The 17,011-nt window shown below is 51.6% G+C and overlaps 2 protein-coding genes across 7 annotated transcripts; one reads left to right on the top strand and one right to left on the bottom strand.

The window, feature by feature from the left end:
- Positions 1-868: 868 nt before the first annotated feature.
- On the bottom strand, positions 869-11,621 carry ZNF76 (zinc finger protein 76). 5 transcript variants are annotated; one of them, XM_082330390.1, is made up of 15 exons: positions 11,535-11,621; positions 9,762-9,953; positions 8,341-8,421; positions 7,503-7,580; positions 7,146-7,342; positions 6,239-6,316; positions 5,717-5,833; positions 5,388-5,463; positions 4,913-5,038; positions 4,367-4,546; positions 3,834-4,067; positions 3,593-3,676; positions 3,295-3,425; positions 2,119-2,232; positions 869-1,764 (listed from the first exon to the last, which is right to left on the bottom strand). In XM_082330390.1, exons 2-15 carry the CDS (start codon positions 9,832-9,834, stop codon positions 1,660-1,662), a joined length of 1,674 nt encoding a protein of 557 aa, XP_082186516.1. In that variant the 5' UTR covers positions 9,835-9,953; positions 11,535-11,621; the 3' UTR covers positions 869-1,659. The 5 variants fall into 5 exon arrangements, 4 of the variants coding, with proteins under 4 accessions (XP_082186516.1, XP_082186515.1, XP_082186514.1 ...); XM_082330389.1 differs by having other exon boundaries at positions 11,482-11,550; XM_082330388.1 differs by lacking the exon at positions 11,535-11,621 and adding an exon at positions 11,170-11,302.
- Positions 11,622-11,725: 104 nt separating this feature from the next.
- On the top strand, positions 11,726-15,790 carry RPL10A (ribosomal protein L10a; the record flags this gene model as incomplete). Of its 2 annotated transcripts, XM_082330392.1 has the most annotated exons (6): positions 11,726-12,003; positions 12,226-12,300; positions 12,423-12,503; positions 12,856-13,004; positions 14,058-14,230; positions 15,588-15,790. In XM_082330392.1, the coding sequence occupies 6 exons, from the start codon at positions 11,726-11,728 to the stop codon at positions 15,756-15,758; spliced, it is 927 nt and encodes a 308-aa protein (XP_082186518.1). In that variant the 3' UTR covers positions 15,759-15,790. The 2 variants fall into 2 exon arrangements, with proteins under 2 accessions (XP_082186518.1, XP_082186519.1); XM_082330393.1 differs by lacking the exon at positions 12,226-12,300.
- Between the last annotated feature and the right edge of the window lie 1,221 nt (positions 15,791-17,011).

Here is a 17,011-nt window from a genome sequence, read left to right on the forward strand (position 1 = left end):
CTCAGCCTAGAGATCAAAAGCTTTCTCTGCATTTGTGTTCTGCAGAGCGAAATCCCCTCTGACTCAAATAGCAGCTTCCTCTTCTGGGATTTAAATAAAGAGCTTCCCCTCGCAGCAGGAGCACGGGCTGTGCCTTTTGGAAAGGTTCCAGCCCTGCTTGTTTTGGGATGAGTCGCGCCAAGGAAGGCGAGCGGAGATCTAGCCTGCTGCAGCCCTCCTGGGTTACACCCGTTCCTTGCCTGCAGAAACCTCTTCCTCTGCAAACTCCTTGGGTACAGCCAAAAAATAGAACACCTGAGGTGCTGGGAGCCTGCACTGGTGTTGGGTTTACAGTTAGACTCGATGATCTTAAAGGTCTTTTCCAACCTAAATGATTCTATGGTGCTCTCTGTGCTGGCTTTGTCCACAAACTGCCCAAGGCAGAAGTACGCAGCGGCGGGGCTGAGGTTGCCCCTGCTGGGTTGAGGAAGCCAGCCCAGGTCTCTCTGCCCAGTTCAGAGGGCTGTAGGATGCATTCACACATTTTCTTGTAGTGACACAATTCCCTAAATCTAGGCTTGCAGGAATCCTTGATCTGAGAGTCAAGAGACAGCTCTTAGTCCCTCTAAGACACATGCTAAGACCTCAGAGGCTGCAACTTATCTTGCTCACACCCCTCCTCAGCACTGTTTTTGGACAATCACTGCACCTTCGGTCAATTCAACAGGTCGTCTGAACTTCCTTAATCCTTACCTCTGCAAAACAGTAACATCCATCCCACCCCCTGCCAACCACTGGCCCCAGGGACTGAAAGAGAGAAGGGTCCTTTTTTTTTTAAAAAAGAACATTTTTAATTTGTTTTTATTTCAACTCAGTATTTACATCCAAGTCTAGCTCAGCCCCCAACAAGTGCTGTTTGGTTTCAGTGGAGGGAGCGCCTTGCTCTGCTCCACAGCACTGTCTGCCAAGGAAGTCTGCTTGAGAGCAGAGTGTGATAGAGATGGGAGAATCACTGTTGGAGCCAGCCCAAGCGCTCACTCCAGTGTCAGGAACTGGTCACCACTCCAGACACTGAGCCCAGGACAGCCTGGGCTGAAAAGCCCAGCTTTGATGGGGCTTTATTGCTTCTGTGCATATGCTGCCCACTTGTCCCTTACCTGGAGGGGTGGACAGGAAAGGTAAGCTTTTGGACCATTCCTAGAGGGAGAGGGCAGGAAGTGCCTCTCCAAAAATATTCTGCACTCCCAGAGACTGCTGAAATCTCTGTGGCTCCACCTCTACTGCAGAAGACTGGCAGGTCTTAGAAATCTTAACCATAAATAAATACTAGGAGACACAACCTGCCATCTCCTCCAGACAGAGGGAGTCGGTGCCCGAGGCAAGGAGCAGGAAAGTTGCTGCTCAGAGCCCAGGAAGACAGCAGAGCCTCCAGAAGGCAGCAGCCAAGTATCTTTGACATCCCTCCTTGGAGAGAAGAGCCACTCCAGTAGCCCAATGCTGCTGGCATCAGCTCTCACCACCTGCGTGGTGCACACACTGGCCACTGGTCTCAGACACCTTCCCTCGCTTGTGTACCACACTTCTGTGTGCCAGCTGGCCCGGTTCCTGCAGCTCCCAACGCCCCTGTGGAAAACAGGCTCGGGCTGCCTGCTCTCCCTGCCTGGGAGGCTCTGCAGGGTCTCAGCACCCATTCTCAGACACGGCTGCGTCAAGTGTTACAGGTTCATGCTGGATTGCTGCTGCGGCCATGCTGATGGCTTCCTCCAGGCTCTGCTGCTCTTCTAACTAGTGGAGGAAAGGGAGAGAGAGAATGCTGTCTTCCCAAAAGTTCGGCTCAGGAGGTGTGGGCTCGCTCAGGGCAGCCCCCAGCAGGACAGAAGTACAAGGGATTGGCAGTGGGTGACACAGGGAGAAGGCGGCAGGGCAGAGAGACACAGCTACAATGGGGAAAGGCTGTTTACAAAGGAGCATTCTGCAATCCAAGGAGCACGTCCCTGCTCTCCTCTACACACAGGGCATCTGGGAATTAAGGAGCAAGCACCCTGGGCAAGAAGAGGTGCAACAGAGCAAGAGGGTAAGTGCTGAAGCCAGTGGGTGGATGGGGGAATGAAGGGGAACGTGCCAGGAGCTGTACAGTACCTGCACTGCGATGTGGGTGCCGTTGGCTGTAGCCAGCAATGCCACCTGCTGATGACTGAGGGATGTAATGGCTGATTCTTCAGACATGACTGCCCCAGAAGAGATTAAGGTAACCTAAGGAAAGTTGAGATAAAAAACAATTGTGTTTTGAAAGAAAATGCAATTCCCTTCTAGCAGGCTGTTTCTCTGCAAGGAAAAGGGAAGGTCCCAGTTTTGTCTGTACTGGCTGTGTCTCAGTGCCATCCGTGCTGGCCACAGTCACAGTGTGTGTGTCACCACCTGCCAGCTCTTCCTCGGGCATGGGGAGGGCACCGCTCTGCGTCACCATACTGACTGCACTGCCCAGGGCCTGCAGGTCTTCCTGTGACAAACTGACCTGGGTGGGATAACAGCAGATGCTCTCAGCCAGGATGGCTTCTCAGGAAGCCTTATGCAACTCCTGAGTTTAGCCACGCAAAGGTCCCAGGAAGGATGAAATATTCTCTCCTCCTCTGCATGCATGACCTAGGGCACAGAGAACTCCAAGGACTTTGCCCAGGGTCATGGACAGAACTGATAGAGAATCACAGACCTCAGGTCTCCAGCCCCTCCCCTTCTACCACACCTCCCCTTCCCATTTAGCATGTTCTCTCCAGGCTTTGAAGGGACAGCTTGTGCACTGCTGCAGCAGGGAGCGTCTCAGACTAAAAGGAAACAAGTGTTACTCGTAGCAGCTGTTTCCTTTGCCCCATGCCACAGAAGGGAGTTTTTCCTAGTCAGCACACGGGCAGCTGGTGGAAGGAAGTACAAGAAAAGCACTGCTGTATACAAATGATGAAAAAACAACCTTCAAATCCAGCCTGTGTCAGCAGAGATTGGGAGCTGCCTCTCAACAGCTGTCCAGAAGGTGAGGGCTGCCGGGCACTGCACACAAGCCTGGGCAAACGCCTGCAAGACCCCATCCAGCAAGAAGGCGAGTTGTGGACCAGAGGCCCATTCTTTACCCTCCACATCAAGACGGCAGCAGTGGGGTAAGGCTGTAAGGAGGGAGCCCTCATGACAGACAGAGCCCAAGAAGCCCCAGGGTCTGTTTTATGCTGAAAAAAGCCTTAAAGAGAACACCAAGGCTGGGTAGAGGCAGAATCTTACTCGGTTAACTGTTGTCCCCAACATGCCCGAGGCTGTCCGTGTCCATACCTGCTCTGTCCCATCCTGAGACATAAGTGAGACCTGCGTAGGCATATCATCATCATCTTCCTCTTCCTCCATCTCTGACAGGAAAGCAATATGCTGGCTCTTCAGGGGGGAGCCTCTGTCAGCAGCAGCAGCTGAGTCAGCGAAGGGGAAGAGCAAAAGGGGTGAGAGAAGCACTCATCAGAGCACGAAAGCACACACCTGACCCCAGGACCTGCCTGTTGCCTGAAGGGCCAGCACAGAAGAGCACAAGGGCATGATGACAACAGCCAAGTACTGGCCTGGGAAGAAGGGTCTTTACCTCTCCCTGTACTACAGAATGGGCAGGAGTGCACTCCTAGTCCGTGACATACAGCAAGGACCATGGGGAGCCCTTTTCTCTTGTCTGTAACACATATCTCGGTTTGATGGGGGAGGCAGGAGGCCACAGCACAGACTTGGGTGTGAGAGACGGGAGCGGCTGCAGGCCCTTGGTGTCATCTCTCTCCCCATTGCTGCAAGGCCTGACCCAAGCCACAGGGGATGGCAGAGTGGTTGCTCACCCTCCAGCTGCTGCTGTTCGTAGAGGGCCTGTTCGCTCTCCTCCGTGGCCTCCAGCTCGCTGTGGCTGCTGCGCTTGTGCATGGCCAGCGTGGAGGTCTGGCGGTAGGTCTTCCCACAACTATTGCAGGCGTAGGGCTTGCAGTGCGTGTGGACCACGTGGTGCTTGTAGAGGCTGGAGTACTCTGTGAAGCGCTTTCCACAGCCCGGCACAGTGCATATGTAGGGCTTCTCTCCTAGGGCAGAGGCCACAGAGCAGAGCTTAACCCACTCACCCTCCTCATGCTATGGGAAGGGATTTCCCATCAAGAGGGAATAGCTGGAGACAGAGCACTGGAACAGGTGGAACAATAATCAGCCCAATAAAGCAATTCCTATTTCCTTTAACTCACTGGCCACTCCCAGATCTACCCCCACAATGCCTGGCCTGGAAAGCACCATTTCAGTCCCACAGATTTCCCTGCTGCCACAAGCTGTCAGTGCAGCCAACTGACTGGAGAGGAGCTGTCTGCATTTCACCATCTCCTCCTCTTACCTGTGTGGATTCTCATGTGGTTCTTGTAATTGGTGGCACTGGTGAAGCCCCTTCCGCAGTTGGGCTCCGGACACATGTACGGTCGCTCGCCTGTGTGCGTTCGGATGTGAACCTTGAGGATGTTGGATGTGGTAAAAGAGCGGCTGCAGTCCACAAAGGGGCACTTGAAGGGACGCTCACCTGCACTGACAGAGTAACGTGGATGAGAGTCCTGCTACAACGCAGCTACCTGGAATGCCCTGGACACCTGTATCCCTTCAGTCCTCCACAGTATTACACCAACGAGACCTCAGATCAGACCCAATTGCTGGCACATTTCCTCTACCAACACTGGCATCCCTACCCCTTTTGCTCTGCTGTTCGGAACTGAGTTGAGAATCCCTAGCACTACTACTACCACCCATCTACTTCTCTCTGAAGACAACTTCAGTTCTGCCTTGCTTCACCCAAGATACAAAAAGGCACGTCCTGGACAAAGGCTGAAGCAGTACTTTATCTTGGAGACCCTTTCAATGGGGAGCTCAGTTCTTCTCCTGTACTGCTCACCTGTGTGTGTCCGGATGTGTTTCTGTAGATCCCCAGAGGTTTTGAAGGCTTTGCTGCACACGTCTTCTGGACACTTGTATGGTTTCTCACCAGTATGCGTTCTCACGTGGCTCTTCAGCCTGTACCCTGTCCAGGAAAGAAACTACAATTAAATTTTATAACAAGAAGGAAATAATATGGCAAGCGGTGTACCACCTCTCAGTTCATGCATTTCTGAATGTCTGTCCTGTGTCTGCAAAGCTGAAGGGGACGAAATATCCAAACAGCCTCACAACACCACCAACAACTCAGCTTCTTCCTATGACTCCTTTAATCTGTCCATAAAGTCCCAGGAAGTCTCCCATGCTGCAATTCCTTCTCAGAAGGCTTTAAAAGCTATGCTCATTGTACTCTGCTGGAAAAAAGCCAGGGCTGATACTCAAGAGTGGTTTGGACTGGAGAGAAAACAAAATTTGCTCAAAAGAGAAATTGTTACCTGTAGCAAATGCTTTCCCACAGCTTGGGAAGATGCACATATATGGCCGGTCACCTGTGTGAGCACATTCATGCACCTGGAAAAGAAAGAACAGGTCCCTAAAATGAGGTCCAAGACAAGGAGGAAGGAAAACAGTGTGGAGAAATCTAGCTGGTGGAGAGAATCTGAAGTTCTTTGTAGGATTTCACCTTGGCCAATTAACACATCTGGATCTCTTGGGGAGCCAAGCACACAACTCATCCTTTTGTATAGCAGCATTCTGATCTGGTGCTACAACATGGGGACATGTCTGGTCTGCGCACTGCGTGACTGCATGTTACCTGCTTTACCTTTAGATGGTGGGCGGTGGTATAGAAGCGGCCACAGCCTTTGTACCCACAATGGAAAGCTCTACTGCCAGCCTGCTGTCCCTTCTCATTGCTGTGTGCTTCCTCCTCCTGCAAATCCTGCCGAGAGACGTATGGAATTCAATTCAGTGAGCCACTACAGCAGACTTCGCAAAGCCTGCACAAATAATTTCCCTCCTTGCCATACATATGCAGTCCTTCAGTTATCCTTACAAAAACACGTTCCTACAAACACAACTTGTGCACATATGGTAAAACCCAGGTGACAGGGCAGGGGTCTAAGAACGAGCATTTCCCATTCCCACCTCCCAGCTCACTGGGTGTTCTCGGACACATAACTCGCCTCTCTGTGCTTCACTTAGCTCATTTGTAAAACTTGCAGCTAATATATTTGCTAACCTTGCAGAGAAGCCACAAAGCTTTTTTAATTACTAGCTGGCAGAGCACTCTGCATCAAGAGGAGTTCAGCCTAGTTTCAGAAATGCATCACTGAAAAATTCAGACCTGGGAAGGGACGTCGCTGGAATCCTCACTCTTCATATGGCAGGTGTCTGTCACTCCCTCCTCTTCCTCGTCAGACACCTACAAGCAAAGAGGCATGAGTACTGTTCAAACCTCCCTGTACAGTGTGGAGCAGGTGAGCAACCGAAGCAGGAAGGCATTCACATCAGCAGTGCCACCCCACTCTTCTCCAGAGAGCTAGGGGAGGCTGGTCCTACCACAGCAGAAAGATCTCCATCAGCAAATCTTAATGCTGCCCAGCTGAGCACTATATCAGCACACTCCCGGTAGGCCCTTCTCATAAAACACCATGAAGATGGGAGAAAATGGCAGTACCCAAAACATTCATATGGAGCACTGCAGTGACGACACGTTAAGATCTGAAGCTATTTTGGGTTTTGAGGCCTTTGTCAACATGGGGAACAGTGGCCATAACTTAGCCTGACATGTAAAAAGTTAGTCTTGATCTGCTGCCTGAATCATCTGTGGAAGAGAATATCATATCCAGGTGGCATTATGAGAAACCTAGCAAACAGAAAGAAAACACTTTCAAGGAGGGACATATAAAGCAAGAAAAAAAATCCAAGCTGTATCACAGCAGCTCTCCGCTCTTCCCAAATCTGTGCCTGCAGCAGGTTAAGGGTGTTAGGCCCAGCAGTCTGTAGGAACTAGCTAGGGGGTCCAGCAGGAAACTGACCCGTTCTAAGTCCTTAACTGTGAGCCACCTGTCAGTGGTGGCACTCTCAAAGGAGCCCTGTTCAGTTTCTCTTCTCAAAGCTGACATTGCTGAAAAACAAATATACAGAAGCACTAATGAAGGGAGGACACTTAAACCCCAGGCCAAACGTGGACTATTACACCAGCCCCTCAGTGCTGCTGGCAGACCATGAAAGAAGCATTGAGTCCTCACCTTACTGGCATACTGCTTTAATGCATTAATGGTCTCAACATTGAAGGCATCATCTTCCTTCTCTCCAGCCAACTCCTCTAGCCCAGTTTCTGCCTGCACTTCCAGGATGGTGCTGCCAGGTGGCATGACGACAGGACGATGTATGTAGGCAGCATCCTCCAGCTGGACAGCCTCGAAGGTGCTGGGGTCATAATTTTCTGCAAGAGGAAACCAATACAATCAAATGTAAAAGAGCTGCTGAGCGCGAAGCACTCTTTCATCTCCCTGGGCCACCTAGACCTACGCCACCTTGGAAATCTGTCACACTTAGCAGCGTCTACTCCAGCTGCCAAGGGAAGAACAGGGAACACGCTTTACCTTTAGCTGTGTCATGTATGTAGGCCATACTACCATCTTCCAATGCTACTGGTTGACCATCTTCGAAAGCCACAGACTCTAAAAGAAAAGAAAAAATCCACACACCTTACTGGAAGACAAAGTGGGTTTCAAGCAACCTTTTGAGAACAGAAAAGGGAGGTGGCATACAAGGAGCTTGGGAGGACTGCCCAGAGCAACGGAGTTCTTTCTACCTGCCCTTTTACACCTTATGGTGGCTGGGGAGGATTCCTATATGCCACTCTGGTGCTTGCCACATGAAATTAATTCCCATCACCTCTCAGATTAATTAATGTCACCTCATTTCAGAGGTGACATTGACTGATGGGTCAATGACCAAGGTAGCATTGCTTCCAACAATCTCCACCCTCCCCCCCAAACACATATTCCAGAAGTAATAAATTATCTCACAGTTCAGAGGAAATTCCTGTCCAACTGCTCCCACATGAAACAAACTTTATTTGGGCTCTGTAGTTGGCACAAACACAGCACGCAGCTTACTGGCCTTGCTTGTAGACTTGCAATCTATGAGACTGACAACTGTGAGAGTGCCCACAGGTGAAACAACACTTAAACATTTGCTTACACGACCAGCAAATTTACCTTCTTGTCAGATTGCTAAAAACTTTGCAGGAAATCACATGTTCTATGTCCTTGCTCATTCAGCCTCAAAACCATGGGCAAGAAAAAAAAACCCTACACCTATATGGATTTCTTAAAGCTAGAGCTAATAGAGGAACCCGATTGTTGGAACACAGACAATTGCAGTTACCTCTACAACGTCCTTCTAAAAAGAAAAAGGTGAATTTATGGTCCTCACCTTTCTGAACTGTCACCTGATGGATATAAGCTGTGGTCCCATCTTCAAGTTCAATGACTTTCCCTTCGATCAGTTTTTCACCTGAAACAGTTAAAAAATTGTCATCAGCACTGCCTGCAGAGTCCAGTCTTTCTGGTCCCACAAGCTGTCCCCTTTGCTGCATCTTCTCAAGGAAACCAGTCCCAGAGAAGACAGCACAACTGTTACTTATAAGCTGTTATTTATCAAGCTTTCCCCTGAATAGCCATAGAGGCACTTAACTTCCCAGAAATGCTGGAGCCTCCCTTTCCTAAACAGGAGGATGCAAGACAAAGAACCTCAGTCATCACTTGTTTACAAGCTGCCCTTCACAGCCCTGTAAGCCAAGAAGCAGAAAGAATGATGTGTGCTAAGTGTTTTGGATCTAAAGTAGAAAGCAATTACACTTGTGCTGGAGAAAAATTCAACTAGGAGCTTTTAACGGCATCAGCAGGGGCCTGAAGATTTATTTTCTTCTACTTTGGTGGAGGATCAACTCTTGGAAAAAAATTACAGGGCCTAAAGGGACCTAAAGTGTTGCTACCCTTGATGTGTTGTGAAGATTGGACCCTTAAAATAGTGTAACTCTGAGTAACCCTATAATAATGTTTTAGTTACCAAATTATTTCATGCAGAGAGGACATTGCTCTATCTCACTTTACCATGAGGAATCCAGGTTGCTTTCACCTGGTGCACAATGTTTGTGGGGGTCACAAAACCTAGTGGTTTTCAAGATAGTCCAACTACACACATGTAATAAACTTGCAGTGAGTTCACACAGAAAGAAATCAAGAGAGCAGTCCCCAGGACATGAAACCTCGCAACTCAACTGTCCTGTTCTGCAGGCTGGGAAACAGCGTGTTCCTTTTCTCAGGAACAGTGGGTGGTGAAAGAAGCAGCACCTCACTAACACCAAAATAAGGGCAGGTGTTGAATTTGGCACTGATATCGCTTCAGTTAACCAATGCTGAGCTCAGCACCCCTCTGAGTGAGAAAAGCACTACTATGAACCAAATTCTATGCATCTCAGTGAAGTAAAACATCCTGCTTAGCTTCAGGGGAAGTTCTGGTTGAATAGAGTCCTGCAGGCCATAGTGTGAACTCTGTTTCCTCAGTAACCCTGGAGAGAACAGGGCTCATTCTAGTCTGAACAGAACCTTCATTTTCTACAGCAACAGCTCTCCCATCTCCAAAGCTGTATTTCCAAACCAGAGGCATGTTTTATTTCTGCTGCGTTGCTCTTCTGCGCAAATCTAACAGACAGTTGCTAGCTTCCTGTACAAAGCGACCATACAAGATCTATGACAGTTCGTGTGCCATGAAGACACTTTTGATAACTCTGACTTTAATCTCACAGGGTCAATCAAGAGACTTCAGACTTCACAGCCCAAAGGAACTCTTACCTTTGACAGCCTGCTGAATGTAGGCTGTTGTCCCATCACTAAGGGTCACTGCTTGCAAGCCCAAGCTCTCCATCCTGCCCCAATGACTGGTCCTCAGACATGAGTTTCACTTTGCTCAGTGTGCTCGCAGAGAGCACCGGGACCCAGAGCAAGAGGTTTGTGGAACAGTGAGCTGTTTTCTTTGTTGCAAGCCTTAAATAAAAAGGACAATTCAAATTTTATTTTCTCCCAACACATGTATACTCACTTTTGCACATTAAGAAAGGCTTGAATGACAAATTATTCTGGAGATTACAAAGGATTAAACTGGACAAAAGATGCACCCTTCCCATACCAATGGCAGGCAGAGCTAACAACCTATTCCACAAATACAAGATAAAGCTTATCAAGCCAGTGAACTGACAGATGCTTTTTAGAGATAGTGTAAATGCCACATTCAAGCCCTTCCCATCCTCCAAACGATCTGCAGAAAAGGTTTCTGAGTACTTTGAAGTCTGAACCTACAGGCTGAGGGTGTCCTGTACTGCAAGAGACAGGGGCAGGATGATGAGCTTCGTCCCTGGAAGCATCCTCATTCTCTCCTCCCTTTCCTGTCTAATTCCCAGCCTTCTGAGGAATGGAATTTCAGGCTATAAGCAGATGATGTTAAAACATCCACAGCCCCATGAGAACATTTTGCTAAAGAGGCACTCTGCTGATAGATTATCTTTAAAAGCAGCTGCAGTGGATTCTTCATCAGTAATCTCTGAGATAGCCTAATATTTTATCATTTTGATTTCTAGGAACAAGCCTGACTGCTCTGTCTGTCACTGCAGCACCCAAGGGTGCAGCCAGGCTTTGTGCCACGCTTAGTGCCCTCTAACCCAAGTGCTCCCTACACCCGACAGACAGCTCCTCTCCAGCTGCAGCAGATTCTGCCTGCTTTTAGGGCTGACACCTCCTGAGAGGCATCGCAGCTCGTTTCCCAGCGAAGACCCCGTCCCAGCAGGATCGCTGGGGAATCGAGGCCCGTTTTGACCTGCCATGGCTGCCATGCAAACGGATGTCAGTGCTGCTGGAGGGGGTGCCACCTCCTGGAAGGGATGGGGCAGGCTCTGCCTGAGGAAAGCCAGGTGTAGGCTGCGGTGTAAAGCCACCCAGGCGGTGACAGGGGACGTGCCTCCCGCGTCAGGGCGGGCTGGGGACAGGGCAGGGCAGGGCAGGGCCTGGCGCCATGGCGAGGCCTGACGGGAGCGGCGGGGCGGGGCAAGCTCAGGTGCCCCGGGAGTGGCGGGGACATGGCGGCTCCCCCCGCCCCGTGGTGTTCGCCAGGGGGGTGGCGGCGGCAGCAGCTCGCCGGGGCCCGACTGCCCCTCGGCCGCCATGTCCCCCCTCCCCTCAGGCCTCCCCCACCACCACTGGCACCGACCTGAGGAAACCCGCCGGGGCCGAGTCCGCCGCCTGACCGCCATGCACCGGGGCCCGGCCTCTGCTCGCCCCGCCCCGCAACCCGCACAGCGACAGCACCCAGCGCCGCGCCCCAGCCTGCCGCAGCCCGCCACCCAGGTTCCGGGGCACCACCCCCCGGGGCTGGGCGGGCAGGGCCGGTTTGGGAAGGCCGAACGCGCTGGGCAGCCAATGGGCGTGCGCGCAGCCTGGCAGCGCATGCGCGGTGCCAACACCGAGGCCCAAGGGCACAGCTTGCCCTCGGGGGCCGCGCCGGCCTTCAGCGCGGGCCTACCCGCGTAAACGTCATGAGGCGGTTTTATAGCACTGAAGCCCAAGAGGGGGAACCTGTCCCAGCAGCAAGGCGTTGTGCCCTGGGAGTTCCTGGGGCAGGGGCTGCGGCCCGTCTCCTTTCCGGCGGCTGCTGAGGGGAGGCCGAGGCTCCCGGGATGCGCTGCGAAGCGATGGAGGAGCTCCTGGCCTGGTAGCCTGAGACAGGAAGCAAAGAGACCACAGCCATTCATTTAACAGCGAAGGAGATGCGGACAGGGAACTGCCCGCTGAGGGGAGCCCAGAGCCGGGGAAGCCGGTACGGCCCTCCAGCACGACTCTCCGCCCCTCCCAGCGTGGCGGTCATACTGTGCCAGGCTCCGCCACTCCCAACATGGCGGCCACGCCCAACATGGCGGCCACGCCGTGCCACACTCCGCCACTCCAAGCATGGCGCCACGCCGCGGAGTCTCGCGAGATCCACCCCTATTTATAGCTCGCATGGTAGAGCCCCGCCCTTTCGGTCCCGGGCAGCCGCCGCGATGAGGTGGGTGCTGGCTAGCCGCGCCATCCGCCGCCATCCGCGCCCGGCGAGCGGCCGCGGGCCGGTCCGGACTATTGATGGGGTGCGGGCGGCGGGGGCCGATGGCGGGGGGCGGTCGAGGGGGAGCGCGGGTGGGCTCAGGGGCCTTGTCCCCGCGGCCTGCAGGAGGCCCAGGCGGGGTCAGCCCTGAGCCCGCCTTGTCTTCCCCCCCCCCCCCCCCCGCAGCAGCAAGGTTTCCCGCGACACCCTGTACGAGGCGGTGAAGGAGGTGCTGCAGGGCAGCAGGACCAAGAAGCGCAAGTAAGAGCCCGGCGCTGTGGCAGGACCGCGCGCGTCACAGGCCCCGGCGCTCGGCCGGGGTCTCGCTCCCCTCCAGCCCGGCTGGGCCCTCACCTGCGCCGCTTTTCTCTCCCCTCCCTCAGGTTTGTGGAGACGGTGGAGCTGCAGATCAGCCTGAAGAACTACGATCCGCAGAAAGACAAGCGGTTCTCCGGCACCGTCAGGTTCGGCATCCTCTTGCTCCCACCCAGCCTTCAGCCTGCGCCCCCCCGCCACCGGGCTCTGCCCCGGGGCAGGCCGGCTGCCATGGCAGGAGGACGCAGCACTGAACCGCTCGGGTAGTTCAGACCGCCCCAGCTAAGTGGGTGCGGCTGGACGGACCCCTACCCTGGGTCTTAAAACATGAGGGGAGGTGTGGGAGGCCGCTGTGCTGTCCCCACCGGCCTGCTGGAGAAGGCAGGTTAGAAGCTGTGGAGGAAGATTCCCAGGCGCTGTGGTAAGGTATCTCCATGATGGCTCCCATGGAAGTGTGTGTGGCACTGGTGGTTCATAGTAATTTGGACCTTCTGTCCCCAGGCTGAAGTCAACTCCACGGCCCAAGTTCTCGGTCTGCTTGCTGGGGGACCAGCAGCACTGCGATGAGGCCAAAGCAGTTGACATCCCTCACATGGACATAGAAGCACTGAAGAAACTCAACAAAAACAAGAAGCTGGTGAAGAAGCTGGGTGAGTGGTGGTGTGGATTGGACTCAGAGTACCCTGGTTAAGTTGGGAGGGGCTGGGTAAGTGGGACGGTTTTTCTTGTGCTCACATGAGGACATGGTTTAGTGGTGGACTTGGAAGTGATAGGTTAACGGTTGGACTCGATCATCTTAAGGGTCTTTTCCAACCTTAATGATTCTATGCTTCTATGATTTCCATGTTATGGGAATAGAAAATTGACCAGAGTCAGCCTGAAGTACAGAAATCTGTCTAGAAACTACCCAGAAGAGCCAACAATCTGTTAGGAGTGCAGAAGGTCTGACAGGTCAGCTCTCCAGGAGTGAGATTGATTGCCCCTCCTTCGGAAGGAAGGGATACAGGAAAATTGTTCCGGTCTCCCTGAAAGTTTCATCATTAGCTGGTGTTCCTCACTTGCCTGGTCAGGGAGCTGGCGTGCAGCAAAAGCCAAGTAAAGCTGGAGGGAAAAGTTTGATTTAGTCCTGCAGTACTTAAATGAAGAGAAGGAAATTTGCTTGGTTTTGCTTGGTAAGAGAGAAAATCCTTCCCTCCCTGCAAAGTCAAAGTCATTTTGATACATATCTTAGGCAGACAAGAAAAAATTCCCACTCAATCCATAATTAGCCATGGAACCCTATGCAATTAGGAAATTATATAGGATACCACAGTTGCTAGCTAAGCCTCTCTGAGGTGTGTGATAGATCAGTCCACCCACACGTGCACAGGCTGCAGTAGGAGGCTCCTGGTAGAGCTCAGAGTTCAGCATTGGTGACCTGTGGCTCAACAAATGCTTCAGGGAAATGAACTACGTACAGTAAGAGCATGGGACTGCTGTTAGCATGTGAAGCTGAGTGCTGGCAGGCTTGGCTGGTGTGACGGGAGTAATTTCTAATATAATATTAGTAAAAAGTGCTTAGGTTCAGCTAGTCAGGACGCTGGGAATGTGGAAGTGCACATGTGAGGGAAATGGAGCAGCACGGCCTGGGCTGAGCTGTTAGTTTCAAGCTTGGTGTAGGAGCTGAGAGTCTGTCCTTACCTACAGTGGTTCTCTCCTCACAGCCAAGAAGTACGATGCCTTCCTGGCTTCCGAGTCCTTGATCAAGCAGATTCCTCGAATCCTTGGTCCAGGTCTGAACAAAGCCGGCAAATTCCCTTCTCTCCTCACTCACAACGAGAACCTGGTGGCCAAAGTTGATGAGGTCAAATCTACCATCAAATTTCAGATGAAGAAGGTAAAGCAGGGCTTTTTCTCTCCCAGGCAGCTACATACATAAGGGTTATTTGTGGTGGGTGGTCACTTGTATGTGGCTGCAATCTCCGGTCTGGGCTGTAGGTGTCCCTCGAGTGTCTTCCTAAAACAGCAGCCAGTGAGAAGCATCCAGTGCTCTCCTCTGCAGCAAAGGGAGACAAGTCCCGGGAGCATTCAGCTGCTAGCTGGAAAGGAGTAATTTATCTGTCGTTAAAAAAATCTTAGAGCAAATGATTAGGAGATGATCTTGATGTTTCAATGCTGAGCACAATCAGTCATAATTAATGCTTCTTAGAGTAAGTGGTGACACTTGCAGGGTGGGGCCCGTGGGCCAGGCATGCCCCCGTGGGTCTGCGCATGCAGCAGCGCTTTTCCAGAGGCAAGTCTGGGACTTGACTCTGCAAGTGAACTTTGGAGCAGCTCTGTAGATATCTGCTCTTGCTGTCAAGAGATGTCAAGGCAAGCTGACTCCATAAAACCAAAATAACCCTGTTCAGGCATTTTAATCTTGTGTCAGCCGTCTAAATGTGACTCATGGGTATTACTGAGAATTAACAGCTCTGCTAGCTGAGGTGCATCCTTGGACTCCAGCTGATCTGGGCCTGGGGGCACAACTGGGAGGACACAGCAAATGTGATAGTTTGCAAATGCTGGAGCATTTTAAGTAACTGAGCTAATGATGTCCTGACACTCCGCCTGTCAGCTCGCTCGTAAATTCTTTTGTCTTCAGCCTGTGGGGAACATGGACTTACAAGCTTCTCGGCGAGGCTGGCAGACAGAGGCTTGGCCTCTCTGTGTCTTATGTGCAGAAAGAAAGGGCTGGTGGCTGGTGCCCAAAACAAAAAGTGAAGCTGGCGCCACACTTAGCAGTGAAGTTTGGAGTTAATCATCTGTGCTGCGCCGGGTTAGCGGTTTGCAGGGCACATGCTGACGCCGCCTAATGAGCAGGGTGTGGGAGCAGAGTTAAACCAGAGGTCTGCTCCTGCTCCAGCACAGCGCGTTAGACGTCCTTACTGGTCCTTGTCTCTGGGAGGCATTGGTGCTTGCTGCCTTCTGTAAGTCACCTCTGCACTCTGAGGCAGCAAGCTGTTGTTCAGAGATGGCATCCAGATGCTACCAGACATGTTCATGGGTGCCACATGCCAAATATAACAAGCTCTGTGGAAACACCCATGGATAAGCTGGAGAAGTCACATCCAGCTGACAGAGCATGAGATAATTTGATACCCTGATGAGTTTCAGTCAGCCCTAGGCTGCTTTGTCAGTCACTTAGCTGTAATCCTTCATTTCCCTGCAAAACCTCTACCTGCATGAGTGACCCTGGTGTCTGTGTTCCCCAGGTGCTCTGTCTGGCTGTGGCCGTCGGTCACGTGAAGATGACAGAAGATGAACTCGTCTACAACATCCACCTGGCCATCAACTTTCTGGTGTCCTTGCTGAAGAAGAACTGGCAGAACGTGCGTGCTTTGTATATCAAGAGCACCATGGGGAAGCCCCAGCGCCTGTACTAAGCGGGCAGCAATAAACTTTTAGGACACCTGCAGCTGTGTGTTTGGTCATGTTCCTCCAAAGCTTATTGGGAAGGGTTTGCTGAAGAGCTGCTCACTTCCTTGTAGCAAGAAATGCTGTGTTGAGCTGATAGGGACATGAATTCAAGTGGAATATCAGAGCTTTTGAGGGAAGGAGCCTCATCCTGCATTCAGAGCAGGGTGGGGAGGGGGAATGGCTCCACTCCCATCCCCAACAAGCAAAACAGAGGTGTTTTCCACAGCTGAGGGCCTGCAGTGCAGCTAGAACTGCTCAGCCAACGTGCTGTAGCCCCAAGATCCCCTAGCTCACCCCCAGTAGGGACCCTTACCTCATGCTGTGGTCGCCTGCAGCCACCCTGCCTGGGGGGCTCTGCCCTGTCCCAGCAGCTCCCTGCTCTGGGGGCACTTGCATTTACACGCTTCTGCTGCCCCTGCAGTAACCAATGACGGGGGCCAGGGGGCCCTGCCCAGCAGCAGCTCGTGAGGTCCTGATGGTAGTCTTCCAGCTGGCCCCAGTTACCCACAGGATCCAGGGTAGTGGGGGAGGATGTGGAAGCTGCAGCTCAGCGAGAGGGTGGGCCAAGGTAAAGAGTCTTTTCCATCCCCTCTGCTTCCCTCTGAGCTAGTCTCTGTCCAACTCCATGTTCTAGGCTAAAAATCAGTTATGTTGCATCTAATTAATGTATATAAATAAAGAGATTGTGTAATGACTGGTGAACTTACAGAAGTGTGTAGGATTTAAGCTTCTGGGGGACAAAAAAAAAACCCTATGCCCTTGAAAAGAGCTTGTCTTAGCAGCTGAGGGAACAAAACAATGAAAATAGCTTTGGATCCTGCTGTTAGAAACCTTTAAAATAAGAGTCAGAGCCAGTTTTTGAAAGATCAACACAACACCAAGAAATTCCATTTAATAATTAAAAAAAGACAATACAAAATGCAAACATTTCTTTTAACAAAGTTCAGATACTTTTTTTTTCTTTTAATCAAGTGCAAATAACTTCATGAACTACATCTTTCTCATTAATCATTTTTGCTGGAGATGGTAAGTTGTGGCCCGCTGCAAAAGGCAGATATAAATATTCCAACATGAAAAAACCAAAAAAAACCAACAACCCTTATTTATGTTCACTGTGTCGAAACATTCAATACATCCGAGGTGGCTGATGATGCTGTTTTCAGCCTTTCAAACCTTTTCTGGGTGGTGGGTGTGGGTGAAGAGAGGGACTGAACTGCAG

Source organism: Platalea leucorodia, assembly GCF_965183815.1.
Source record: "Platalea leucorodia genome assembly, chromosome: 19".
Taxonomy (NCBI): Eukaryota; Metazoa; Chordata; class Aves; order Pelecaniformes; family Threskiornithidae; genus Platalea; species Platalea leucorodia.